We start from the raw sequence: 14,449 nt of genomic DNA, 5'->3' as shown, positions 1-14,449 counted from the left end.
GTCAACTCACTCATAGAGATTTTCCCATGGAAATTTTTACCTCCTGACCTATAATGTACAATCCCTGTGAGGATTCGATTTTCTGACTACACAACACTTTGACTTCCCTCCTCTTCAGCATTGGGCTCTTCTGTCTCTACTCTCTTGCTTCACCTATAGCTCTGATACCATGTGAAAATTCATAATCCTCGAATCACTACTACAACAACTGATTAAATTTGTTCTATTTGCTAAATTACTGAACAAATTATTTATAGCATCCTACAACAAATACCGAAACTAATACACTGCAGCCTTCACCAAAATTATATGCAAAAACAAGAACTGAGCAAGAAAGAAACACACAACACAAATGACACTGTTATTTTTGGACAAATGTCCCCATAAAAATCCAATGCGGGAAAACCAATGCAGTAGCTGAGGGTTTATATTATTAAGAAGTAGTTTTCTGAATACAATTCGTTGGATGCCCAACTGGCTATCTGATACAGAGAGAAAATGGGCGAAAAAATAGTGAGATGATCTCACCCTGTCACTAGAAGAACCGAAACTGATCTACATTGGAGGTAAGCCTCTGCACTGCCTCTGCACAGTTTTGCGTCACTCCTATGCATTCACTGCATCACTGCAGCTAGGACTTCGGTGTACCTCCTTCTGATCCCGTGTTTGCTGGAAACTTCAACTCTCTGTCCCGGTGTCACACCCCGACTTCGACACTATATCATGACTTCTCCTCAGCAAAATTTTGATCTCCCTCTAAAGCTCTGCGCTGCCACAACATAGATCTGCATGGCCCAATGTGAGCTTCTCTGGACATCTTTCTACCCTCTCTACCTTGTACTCTCCGGACCAGGAAAACTTCCCTCCGAAATCTATCCCTGCCCCTCACTGTAAGAAATCTCCTCGATCGATTCTCTAGCAAATGTTGTGTTTCCCTCTCTAAGAAATTTGATCTCTTGATCTCTCTCTGATGTAATTTCCAAATGCCCATTGAAGTCCTTATAATCCTCTAGTTGAGTAATCAACGACCCAAATTAGATTCTAATCAATGGCTCATATCATTTGGAATTGATCTCCATCTTCTTCTAGAAGTTTCACCCTCAGTTTGATTAATACCCTTTAATTATTTTAATTTCCTAAGTTTAGACTTAGGCACCCATTAAAAATAATTAATTATTTTAATAAAACTGTCTCCAGGTGGAATTTCCCAAAACGATCTCTGGGTATTTTGGAATACGTGTGTCCTAGCCTCCCTGCAAATTTTGAGGCTAAGAGCACATCTGATGCTACCAAAAATCAACAGGAAATAGGAAAAAAAATATCACCAAAATCAATTCTCGACACCTGGGAATAACCTTTTTCTACCAACCGAGCTTTGTATTTCTCCACCTTGCTTTCCTGCATTCATCTTCTTCTTAAACACCCTTTTTATTCCAATGAGTTTCCTTCCAGCAGGCAACTCCACCAAATCCCAAGCCTCATTTTTTTCCAAGGATGTCATTTCATCAACAATGGCCTCTTTCCATATTTTTCCATCCTCTGAATCTACTATCTCCCTGACAGTTATGGGATCATCATTAGTAATAGATAAAGCAAAATTTGAACAGAAAGCAGATGGACTATACCTTTCTGGATGCCTTCTCTCTCAAACTGATCTTCTCAAAACTGAAGTTTGTGGCTCTTCCTCTTCTGATTCTTGTTATGCTGTAGAGTTTGATTCTTCCTCCTTTAGCTCAAAATCTATCTTCTCAGGTTCCTTTGGTAGTACTTCATGTTTAATAACATCTTTCACCTCTCTAAACATCACATCTTGGTTGTACACAACCTTCCTTGTTTTTGGGTTCCAAATATTATAACCTTTTAAACCATCCTTATACCTAATAAAGATACACCTTTCATATTTACTATCCAACTTGGTTCTTTTCTCCTTTGGAACATGTACATATGCATCACATCCAAATACCCTCATATGTGGATTTCATACCTCATGTGGAGTCTTATCCTCCAATACTGATGAAGGTGATCTGTTAACTAGGTAACATGCAATATCTATTGCCTCTGCCCAAAATTATTGTCCTAACCCTGCACCACTAAGCATGCTTCTTGCATTTTCCATCAACGTCCAATTCATTCTTTCTACAATTCCATTTTGTTGAGGTGTGTATGGAGTAGTCTTATGTTGTGCTATACCTCACTTCTTACAGAACTCTTCAAATTCCTTCTTGCAAAACTCTCCACCATTGTCTATCCTCAACACCTTGATCTTCTTCTCTGTATGATTTTCCACCAAAGCCTTAAATTCTTTAAACCCGTCAAAGACTTCAGATTTCTTCCTGAGGAAATATATCCATGTATTCCTTGAGAAGTCATCTATAAAGGATACATAGTACATAGACTTACCCAATGATGGAAGCAACACAGGTCTAAACACATCACTGTGCAGAAGCTCTAATATCCCTTTCGCCCTTTTAACACCAGCGGGGAAGCTCACCCGATTATGTTTCTCATATACACAATGTTCATATAAATTGAAATCCATAGAGAATTTAGACATACCTTCTACCATACCATTATTATGCAGTATTTGAAGGCCTTTCTTTCCAATATGTCCAAGCCTTTGACATCATAACATGGTATTTTCTCCAGAGACCACTAGGTTTTCTACTTCACTTTCAGGAACCACAGAACTGTTGCACCCATCAATAATAGTGCTATTCAGAAGCTTGTATAGAGTTCCAATCCGAACTCCCTGCACCAATACCAATAATCCTCGAACCATCTTGTAGGTATCTTTATTGAACATTGTTTTTACACCTGCATCATCCATCTTGCTTACAAAAATCAAATTTCTGGCCAATGCAGGAATATGTAGAACACCAGGAAGTGTTTTAACCACCTTGCAACTTCAGCTTGAATTTTCTGTGTCCGATGAGTCTGGCCTTCCTATCATCCCCTAAGAAGACATCACCACCATCATATTTCTCATACTCGCAAAACCACTCCCTATGGGGAGTGAAGTGAAAGGATACACCTGAGTCAATCAACCATGTCTCATGATCTACATGTATACTTGAAGAAGAAGCCAAGTACACATTCCCACCTTCATCTAAGGTGGTTTTCACCTCTGCAAAAGGAGCATCATCAAATCCCTTTCCTTTATCAAGAGCTTTAGATCTATAGTCCTTTTTGTAGTGCCCTTCCTTTCCGCATTTCCAACATACCTTTATAGGTTTTCCTAGAGATTTAAATCTCCCTCTGGATTTTAGATCTCCTACTTGAGAATTATTTTTATTTTTTTCCTGGGACCGTCTTCGTACAGACAAGGCATCTCCATTCTGTCTCTCCATATTTTTCCGTCTCATCTCCTCCGACAACAAGGATGAGAGTATTTCATCAAAATTCAAGATAGGTGTATTGCTACCTATTGCAACAACCAGATTATCCCACAAATCTAGTAGAGAACACAGCAAACTGATGCACTTATCTTCGTCTAAAATTTTTATATCAGCAAATGAAAACACTTGCGGGTTTTAGTGAACCAACACCTGCGGGTTAAAACAATGAAAAAACTCCCTTTTTTTGCCTTATACTATGTACATACCTTTAGTTAATTGAGTTTAAAGGAAAGTTTAATTGAAAATTAATTTTTCAGCTAAGACCCTTAACCTTAGGGTTGTTATCTTTATCCATTTCACAACTTTAGGTTAGGGACTTGAAGCTCTTTGCAACTTTGCCTTGCAATTTGCTTGTAATCTTGTAACTTGGATCATAATTTCCATAAACTTTGGCAACTTGATCATATAGTTTTTTAACCTATTCTAACTTTGACAACTTGATCATATAATATTTTAACCCATTCTATAATACATACTTAATAAATTATCTATTCTTATAAACTTTTATGTCCTTTTAACATCAAACTCACAAATTTTACCCAGTTCAAAGTTATATTAAATAGTTTTTAAAGACCAACATAAATAAAAAAGTGTCAACATAATCTAGATAATCAATACAAAAGTGGCTCCCAATCATATCACAATAAAACTTGAACCTAGGTAAGGAGGTTATCATTAAACCCTCCCACCACCTAGAATACACTCAATTTACATCCTTATGCCAACTATATAAACACATTACAAGTATTTTAAATCTAAAGTAGCTCAATCCACAATTTATTTTATATGTTAGTAATTTGCTTTCTACTAGGAATCCATGTTGTAAATTGTTTAAACAATATCTGCAAGGGCCAAAACTGCCAATAACAAAGATTTGCAATTGGCATAAGTTTAATTTGATTTAAGTTATAAAAAAACAATTTGGAAAACAATTTTAGAAAGTTTGAAGATTAGATTTGGGTTTACTTATCATTAAAATTAATTAATAATGCTTAAATTTATGATTGAAGTTGTAATGTAATTTATGTAGATTTATCTAAAATTCAAATTTATTAAGAGTCCAGAGATATTTTTTAGGTTTCAATTTTATTTTTTTTTGTATCATTTAATTCCATATTATATATTAATTCCAAATTTGAATCTACACAATATTTGATACATCCAACTTTAAAATCTATATAGGCTAATTTTATTTTTTTTAATTATTATATACAAATATTGATTTTTTATTATATAGATAATTTTGTGTTTTTTTTTTCATTTAATAACAAATAATCGTTTATTTAGTTTTCATAATTTTTCTTATATCTCTAAATTATCTATATAAATAAGTTTTATTATTTCTCTTATTACCTATACAAAATTAAAAATAACAAATTATATATATAGATAAAACAAATTATAAGTTAATTATATATATAAAATCAATCTTTTTTATTTTTTATTTAAATTTAAAAATATAAATTAAAAATTATTTTAAAATCAACTTATAATTTTTACCTTAAAACTTATTTATATTTAAAAAAATGCAATTATTTTTTTACTATTTTTTAATATAAAATTATGTAACACAGATATCCCCTGGGCCTCCTGACATAAACATGTTAATAAATTCAATCTAAGTGATCTAGCAAGTATTTAGTAATTTACCTTCAAAGATGAATTATTCTAATGGAGACACTCGAAGATTGAGATTAGTGCGATCATGGTGTGTTTTATATCACTTTGCATAATGTAATGTGCAAATAAGAATAAGATCTTCCTTCAAAGCCATGTGCAGGGTTAGACCAAAGCATTCTCATAGAAATCAAATCGTATATATAATCTAGGGTAGATTTTACATTAAATTATTATACTCATAATTTAATGTGATCTACACTTTTTAAAAGAAAATTATTTTAATGTCCACGAGTTTAAAGATAGCTTATGAGACAGATTGCTTCTTTATCTAATTGATGTATTCAGCTTTTTTTCTATAAAGCCTCACAATAAATGCTCTCAGTTTCTCGACAAACCCCTCCCTAAATAAATTATCCCAAGAAATAAGTCCTTCCCAATATAAGATCTTCCTTTGTCTAAAGAGTAGTCTAGATACTAAACTTATGTATCTTTGCAAGATTAATTCATCTTTTACCACATAATAAGACCTTACAAGATTGAGACCACCTCCTTTGATTTAAGGAGTTGTCTAGATGCTAGACAGGTCCTTCCCAGAGTGGGATCTTCCTTTGTCTAAGAATTAGTCTAGATGCTGACCTTATGCATCTTTGCTAGATTAAGTCATCTTTTACCGGATACTAGGACCTAAGTTACAACACTGAGACCTTCTCCTTTGTTTCAAGGAGTGGTCTAGATGCTGAACTTATGCATCTTTGCTAGATTAAGTCATCTTTTACCACATAATAGGTCCTTACAAGAATGCTAAGTGTTCCATAGAGAATCTAACTTGCTAAATGAATTTAGAGAGTTCAATAAACTGAATGGCACAACTTATTAAATCAAAGTGTTTAGATTATACTATATTGAATCATACTAATTCATCTTTTATCAGAAAATAGCACCTTACAAGACACAGATCTTCCTTTGTTCTTCTGAGGAGTAATCTAGATCTCAGAGTAATTCATCTTACCAGATGTTAGGACCCTTTCCAATTCAATTAAATAGAAAATTATATATAATGTAAGCGTTAAATAACGAGTATATCTAATTTGCTGAAATGGCATATGAAATGGCATATGTGTGAATGAATATAGAGAGTCTAACATGCTGAGTATCAACTTACTGCAATCAGAGTGTTTTGAAGATAGCATATTGAATCAGACAATTGATAGGCTTACAGTCTTTCATGCCACAATCAAGATACTAATTAATCAAATTTTTGCCAGCTTTCCAACAAAAATTGCAATATTTTGCAACCAAAACATTCATCATGAAGAAATTACAGATCCCGAACATCCCAGAATATAGCACATTCACCACACTTTTGCCAAATTTCCTACGAAAAGATTGCAACTTTTTGCAAGCAGATCGTGCTACATTATAGTACATTCATTCACTGAGAAATTACAGATCCTGAAAATCTCAAATTATAGCGCGCTCCCCATGAGATTGGCTATAAGGATCATGGCTGACACTCAATATTTCAAATTTTTGCAACCAGAACATCCAAGATAATTACATGCCTCGTACGTTTAAGACTATGGGGTCTCAAATTACATGGCATATCCCAATACTAGTTCACTCATCACATTGTAAAAGGAGTGTATTCTCTATGTTTCTATCCATTCTTTGAAGTGAAGGTGATCTGTGAGGTGAAAAAGAAAACAATGGTGAGTTCGGTTTACAATAAATAAATTTCCACATACAAAAACCCTCCAGGTCATATTATTCATTCATAAAGGAAAAAAATGTTTACAACGGGAAAATCAGCCAAATTTCATCCATCTTCCACTGGAGAAAAAATTAAAAAGAAACAATGCTGATCAACCCTTCAGGTCATATTATTCATTCATAAAGGAAAAAATGTTTACAACGGGCAAATCAGCCAAATTTTATCCATCTTCCACTGGAGAAAAATTTAGAAAGAAATAATGCTGATCTGAATAAATGCATGAATGAATGAATTACTATCTTCCTCTATGCTTGAGTAGGAGGAAGGTGATGCAGGCAATTTAGCCCTTTTGCAAAAATCCAGAGGGCTCAACATACTTGATCACACATTAAGGGTGATCACGGTACCAAAATTTGTGTGTACAATTTGAGCATGCAATTTGCATGCCATCATCTATAATACTAAAAGGATGTTTTTCTGCTCCTCAATTTAGATTCATTGACCAGTGCTGAAAAACACGAAGGGGAGAAAAGGGGCATCAAAAAAGCCCCCAAAAGTAAAAAAATAAGCTGGAGATGGCAAATTCATGCATTGCGACGTGCATTCAGAGTTATTTCTTGAAATACCCGAAGCCTGTCTTGAAGCTTCTGCTTCTCGGAGTGGGAGGCCTGACCAGAATTGGCTGCCTCAGATATCAAGGATTGTTCAAAATCTAACGTGTCTGGTAATTGAATGTATCCCGAAGAGTTACATGGATCAGCAGCTGCATTCTTCTCCTGCATTGGTAGGGTTGTTGAGTTTTTTGTAGCCTTGCTATTCTTCATGGGCAGTGGAGGAAGGTGAAGCCCAGAACCCGTGGACTCAAGCCCAGAGCATAGAAATGCTCTTTGGTCCCCTGGATTTGTGTTTTCAGAATTTGTTGTGTTTCTAGTAAAGCCACTTCCAATGGGGCCCAATACCTTCTTTTGGTGCACTGGATTTATGTTTTCAGACTTAACAGTGTTTCTAGTAAAACCACTGCCAATGGGACCCAAAACCTTCTTTTGGTGCACTGGATTTGTGTTTACGGACTTAACAGTGTTTCTAGTACAGCCGCTGCCAATGGAACCCAAAACCTTCTTTTGGTGCACTGGATTTGTATTTTCAGACTTTGTTGTGTTTCTAGTACAGGCATTGCCAATGGGACCAAATGGATTCTTTCTCTGTTCAGTTTTTCTATCAAGCATAAGGGGTACCCTTTCTTCGAAACCTGCCATTGATCCTAAACCATTTGAAAATGTAGACTGCCTTTCTTCAAAACCTGCCATTGACCCGAAACCATTTGAAAAAGTAGACTGGCTTTCTTCAAAAGCTGCCATTGATCCTAAACCATTTGAAAAAGTAGACTGCTTTTCTTCAAAGCCTCTCATTGACCCTAAACCATTTGAAAAAGTAGACTGCTTTTCTTCAAAGCCTCTCATTGACCCTAAACCATTTGAAAAAGTAGACTGTCTTTCTTCAAAGCCTGCCATTGATCCTAAGCCATTTGAAAAAGTAGACTGCATTTCTTCAAAACCTCCTATTGAAAAAGTAGACTGGCTTTCTTCAAAAGCTGCCATTGATCCTAAACCATTTGAAAAAGTAGACTGCTTTTCTTCAAAGCCTCTCATTGACCCTGAACCATTTGAAAAAGTAGACTGTCTTTCTTCAAAGCCTGCCATTGATCCTAAACCATTTGAAAAAGTAGACTGCATTTCTTCGAAACCTCCCATTGATCCTAAATCATTTGAAAAAGTAGACTGCATTTCTTCAAAGCCTGCCATTGATCCTAAACCATTTGAAAGAGTAGACTGCATTTCTTCAAAACCTGCCGTTGATCCTAAATCGGTTGAAAATGTAGACTGCCTGTCTCTTTGATTGGCATATTTTGAAAAAAAAGGAGCAGCTGCACTATTCAAACTTGATTGTTCTGTATAGGAAGAATTCAAAGGAAGAAATGCTGAATGTTTCACACCAGCATTTTCCTTGAAGCAAACTTTCTCGAGCCTCTGCCTCTGCCTCAAGGCTTCTACTTTGCCGTGCTGAGTCTGAGGATTTTGAGGAACCCCAAATGCCATACCCTGAGAGGATGCTGATACACTGCCGATAGTATTTATATTTATATTTTCATCCCCAAAACCATCTTCCTCTGTTTTGTCTTCCATCGAAGCATTGTCAAATAATGAGGATTGGAACCTTTTATCAGAGATCAACAAGAACTCCTGCTGTGAGAGTGCAAATCCAGATGTTGCATGGAATGTGGTCATCTCCCAATCCCCTAAATCAGAATTAAGCATCTCATGTTCACTCTGGTTAGGTGCAGTATGCCTCCACGAGCATTGCAAGGATTGCTCCGTAAAAGAATTTTCCTTGAGGGAATCATAGTTCATTTCTTTAGCTTCAGCTTCTCTTAGCATCTCATGGGCTCTTTCATAGGACCTCAAGTGAGAATCAGCTCCCCGTGGACCAGTCGAAGATGCAGGCGCTACAGTTCGTAGAATTAATTTTGCTTCGGCAACCCTTCCTTGATGCATCAAACATATACCAAGATTGCACGATTTGTTGTTGTCTGGCTCAATTGATAATGCTTTCCTGCATTCATATAATGACATAAATTTCAGCCATGGACAACAGTTTGTGAAGAAAAGAAGAAATAGGTTAGAGATTATGGCATTGTTGTTTTAGTTTTTTTACCTGTACACTGCCTCCGCAGCTACATAGTTAGATTGCTGCATATAAGCCCAACCCAAGTTTCCGAGCAATCTCGTGACCTCGTGTTCTAATGTCACTCGAAATTTCTTTCCCTGAGACCTAGCTGTTTTAGTTTTCTTTCCATTGAATGCCAAGCCCTGATGAATCAGATTGAGCTTGTGTTTCAGTAGTTTAATCTGGTCCTCCAGTCTACCGCACCTCTGCAATAACATTATTGTGGAAATGATATACACGGATCAGAATGAAAGGACTATAAAGAATACCAAATCCATTTGAAGTGAATGTCGTGCTGACAATATGTTTACAATTACTTAATCTTTCTATGGCGGCATGCTTCTCCTGTAATACCCCTATCCAACCCTAGTCAGTTTTGCTTTATATCTGCCTCTTACAGGCACCCCTTACAGGCACCCCTTCTCCTGACTTTAGAATGACAGTAAGTGGAAAATGGACCTAAGAAAGGCGTCAAATCCTTATTAGTATGAATGGCATTTTAGTTTTCCTGGGAAATTTTAGGGTAAAAATTCGTTTACACTTGATATGCATCTGAGTGAACATTTGCCACAGTTCCTATCTGAAAATAGTATAAGTGGGAAATGGACCCAACAAAGGCATCAAACCCCTTCTAAGTTCTGAGTATGAATGACATTCTAGTTTTCCTGGGAAATTTTATAGTGCAATTTCGTTTACACTTGCTATGCATCTGACAGAACATTTATCACGGTCTGTCGTGGGAACTTGACCTTGACAGTTTCAGTCTAAAAGAATTTAGTCCATGCAATTTACCTTGTATAAATCCAGCAATATATTGTCCAGACTTTCCTGAGCATGAACGGAACATCGATTCCTCAATGATATGATGGCTTCAATGGCTTCTTCGGCCCTGTTTTGCTGCTTCATGACAATGGCCATGTCTTTCAGGGCACTGTCCACTTTATCACCGGCATTGATTGCAGCCCAAAATAATGCTATTGCCCTTTCTGGATTCTTGTTCATCAGCTGCAATACAGATAACAGCACCAACGCACATTTCAATTCATTCTGAGATAATAGCAATGCCAACCAATGGGGCCAGATCCCAACCATTTCAAATAATATGTTCATTAAAATTATTTTAATCAAGCTATCAGCTAGACCTTAATCACTAGAATGTTTAACAACAATCTTGAAAAATAAATATTGAAGCCGAGAGTTCCCAAATAATATTCCATGAGAAGGCCTAAAAACTAGCATGGAAAACAGAGCAATTTATTTTCTTAAGCTCCTTTCAATCAAAACAAATTCTATCATGTTTAAGCGAGCAAACTTTTAGTAAATACCACTGTTATCAACCTGATACTATTCAATGACAAGGCCAGCTAATCAAGAGAGAACAAATTCTTCACCACTCCTTCCTGTCTACTGCAATCCCAAGACCTAGAATGGGAAATAGTCGTTTTCTCCCACAAATGTCCTACCACTCCGCCACAGTTTACAGGAGAACAGAGCAAGCTCTTAATCCGTAAGACCCATTTCAAAATCTCAAGAACAACATCAAGTCAGTTGACATGGTCAATTGTCTCAAAACAGAGGATTGTTGACAATAGAGATACTCTAAGGACAAACACTGCATTGCACGATTCTAATCACTTACATGCCATCAAAATATTCAAAAACCAAACAGGTTTTCTCCCACAGATGTCTTACCAATGAAGCCGAAGCTTTCACGGTTCCATAAGAGCAGAGCAAGCTCTTAATCCATAAGACCCATTTCAAAATACAAGAGTTATATGTCAAAATAGTTGACAAGGATCAAGATCAATTGCCTCAAAACACAAGATGGTTGACAATCCAGAAACTCTCAGGAGAATACCCACATTGGATTGATCCCAACTAATCATTTCCAGGCCATGGATTTTTTTCAAAAATGAATGTTTCTCTCAGAAGTGCCTTTCCACTGAAGCCCAATCCTTCACAATTCCAACAGAGCAAGTCTTAATCCACAAGTCACATTCCAAGTGAAGTTGGCAAACAAGGTCAATTGACTCAAAACAGGAGAAGGTTAACCATAGAGAAACTCTGAAGAGAATTCGCACATTGCCTAATTCTAATCATTTACAGGCCATCAACTCTCAAGAGAATACCCACGTTGCATTGATCCCAACCTAATCACCTCCCGTCGATAAAAAAATAAAAATTAAAAATGAATGTTTCTCTCAGAAGTGCCTTTCCACTGAAGTCCAATCCTTCACAATTCCGACAGAGCAACTCTTAATCTATAAGTCATATTTCAAATGCAGTTGACCAACAAGGTCAATTGACACAAAACAGGAGTGACCATAGAGAAATTCTCGAGAGAATTTCCACATCGCCCCAATCCAAATCATTGACAGGCCATCAAAATTTTCAAAACCAAACATGTTATGCCTTCCCACAGAAGTCCAATCCCTCACAATATCCATGGAAACTGCATCTGAAACATACCATTTATCTTTCTCCTGAGCAATATCATCTAAATAAACCAGTATGGTCCTCTCACACTACTCTTCTCAGCTAACCCAAATCGTAGCCATTTCCAGTCCGTCAATATCCAACAAAACTCACTACAAAAACAAACAAAAAACTACCAAAAAATTCCATAATTCGTACCTGCATCTGCTTGGCCTTGTCATATGGACTGTCCCCAAGTGGCACCTTGTGAATAGCATGAAATGAACCAGGTCTGGAAGGTCGAACCCTTTTCACCACGTCAAGCTTTGCAGGAGAAGGGGGTTCAGATTTAGTGAGCCTTTGTGGGTATATTGCTGTCAGAGGCTGAGAATTTTTGGGCTGGTTATTCCACATCCTCTCCATTATTATTAGATGTCTCCCTCTGCAATAACAAGTATTTTGGATCCACAGATTGCCCAGAATTGCAGAGAGATGACTCTGAATTGAAAAAACCGAAAATCAGCTAAGTCCAGCAGATGACAGCATGAAAAATGAATGGATGAGCGATCTAGAAATATTCGCACTATTCAAATATTTAATTAAACTATCCGTTGGTAGTAGCCGTTAAGGTCCAACTTACCTATTTTGCAAGATATTACTATTTCTCCCCTAGTTACTGTTGACCTCCTCAATATCAGGGATGTTAACGCTACATTTTAACGTTTCTCTTAAGCTAAACATTAACATTAGTTTATTTGATAATTATTTTACACAATTCATTTGTTCGTACATGATAAATGACCCGTAAAGTTAGATATTAATTTTATTTTTATTAAAAGCAAAAACTTAGAGATATTTTATGGGCTTTTAATAATATTATTATTGTTTGATTCGAGATTTTTGTGATCTATATTGTAAATAGATTTTTTTCGGATTAATCACATCATCAGGGTTTGGTTTGGTCAATGTTTTGAACCAACTAATGTGGTTCATCCTAAGATGAAAGTTAGATATTAATTTTACTTTTATTAAAAATAATAATAATAAAAAGTTACAGATAATTTTATGGGCTTTTAATAATATTATTATATCTCATGGAAATGGTCATAGAAGAATCACTTACATTCGAGACTTTTGTGATCCATATTGTGAATAGGTGTCTTTCATATTAATCATATCATTAGGATTTGTTTCACGTTTCGAACCGACTAATGTGGTTCATCGGCAGGGCAAGGTCTCTCAATATTATTATCCTCTTTTTAAAAAATGTAAAGTTTAAGTTTCTCATTTTTTTATTTATATTTTTTTGTTTATTAAGAAACAAAAAATTTATATGGTAAAAGAGGAAGGATATCATTTATATATATATATATATAGATGAATTAGTTTTATGGGTTAGTTTGAGTAGTTGAGGGTTGTGAATTAAAAGTAAAAAATTACGAAGTCAAAGTTATGGATTGACTGGATTTATGGATTATTCAACCTCTCTGGTGTATGTGTGTGTATATTTATAATTTAAGTTTGAGTAGTTGAGTGTTGTGACTTAAAAGTAAAAAATTATGAAGTCAAAGTTACTGATTGAGTGGACTAATGGATTATTGAACCTCTCTTCATGTCCTAAGTAAATTAAATTTACATTACATATTTATTATTATTTAGAATGAATACAGTCCATGGGACAAGCTAATTCAAAGTAAATATTATTTACAATGTAATATTTGTGCTTTAACATAGTGAAAATGTAAATATCAAAATCATTATGATTTTTTAAAAGTACTTTAATTAAGCTATGGATTGACTAGATTTATGGATTATTGAACATCTTTGATCTACTAAGTAGATTAAATTTACGGTTTATTATATTATTAAAGGCTAGGTAAATTAAAAGAATTTATGTTTGTTCTATTAATGAATTGATTGTCTTCTTTTACGTTCTAATAGTTAAGCCAAGTCTTATAAGTTTTAGCTCAACATCTTTTAATATATGATGACTACTATTCATACTAAAAGCAATAACAAAGACTCATTTTTATTCAAATTAAACATTCATGCTTATAATCCAAATAAGTATTCATGGTTTTGGACTTCATATAAATACATATGACAAATACTTATTCATGATTTTGGACTTCATAGAAATACATATGACTTCAATTAAGAGAATAAAGTAAGGAGTGTCACATTTAATTTTAAAATTATGGATTACGAAATGTTTTTGAAATTACATAATTTGATTCCCATGAGTCTCATGAGGGATATTGTGGTCCCAAACTTCATATGCATAAAGAATTATGGGGATCACTAAAGTGTTGAAAAATATTTCTTTTATCCAAATTCTAAGTTCAACATTTCTATATTTGTTTCAAGACTGTAAAAAGCTTTTTAGTCACAAATGATTCTTTTATTGAAATTATAACCCATCAAATAACTATTGAAATATATATAAGTACTTGCACGATTATACCTCTTCAAGGGTGTTATCATCCTAAAAAATCAAAGAATACATTATTTTCTTAGAGCTTGTTGGAGAGGTAAATCCCCTCTACGGGTAGAGGCGATCCCTACTAGCCCAGCAGGGGTCTAG

The 14,449-nt window shown here is 35.2% G+C and overlaps 1 protein-coding gene across 1 annotated transcript; it reads right to left on the bottom strand.

Annotated features, from left to right (window-relative positions):
- Positions 1-7,251: 7,251 nt before the first annotated feature.
- On the bottom strand, positions 7,252-12,402 carry LOC149225988 (uncharacterized). The gene is made up of 4 exons (XM_089375185.1): positions 12,085-12,402; positions 10,243-10,455; positions 9,439-9,656; positions 7,252-9,336 (listed from the first exon to the last, which is right to left on the bottom strand). The coding sequence occupies exons 1-4, from the start codon at positions 12,286-12,288 to the stop codon at positions 7,311-7,313; spliced, it is 2,661 nt and encodes an 886-aa protein (XP_089231311.1). The 5' UTR covers positions 12,289-12,402; the 3' UTR covers positions 7,252-7,310.
- Positions 12,403-14,449: the final 2,047 nt, after the last annotated feature.

Source organism: Pinus tabuliformis, chromosome J (genome assembly GCF_031772625.1).
Source record: "Pinus tabuliformis cultivar Carrire ecotype Pingquan chromosome J, CPIR1, whole genome shotgun sequence".
Taxonomy (NCBI): Eukaryota; Viridiplantae; Streptophyta; class Pinopsida; order Pinales; family Pinaceae; genus Pinus; species Pinus tabuliformis.
The sequence above is the reverse complement of the archived record's forward strand: the minus strand, read 5'-3'. Positions and strand labels throughout refer to the sequence as shown.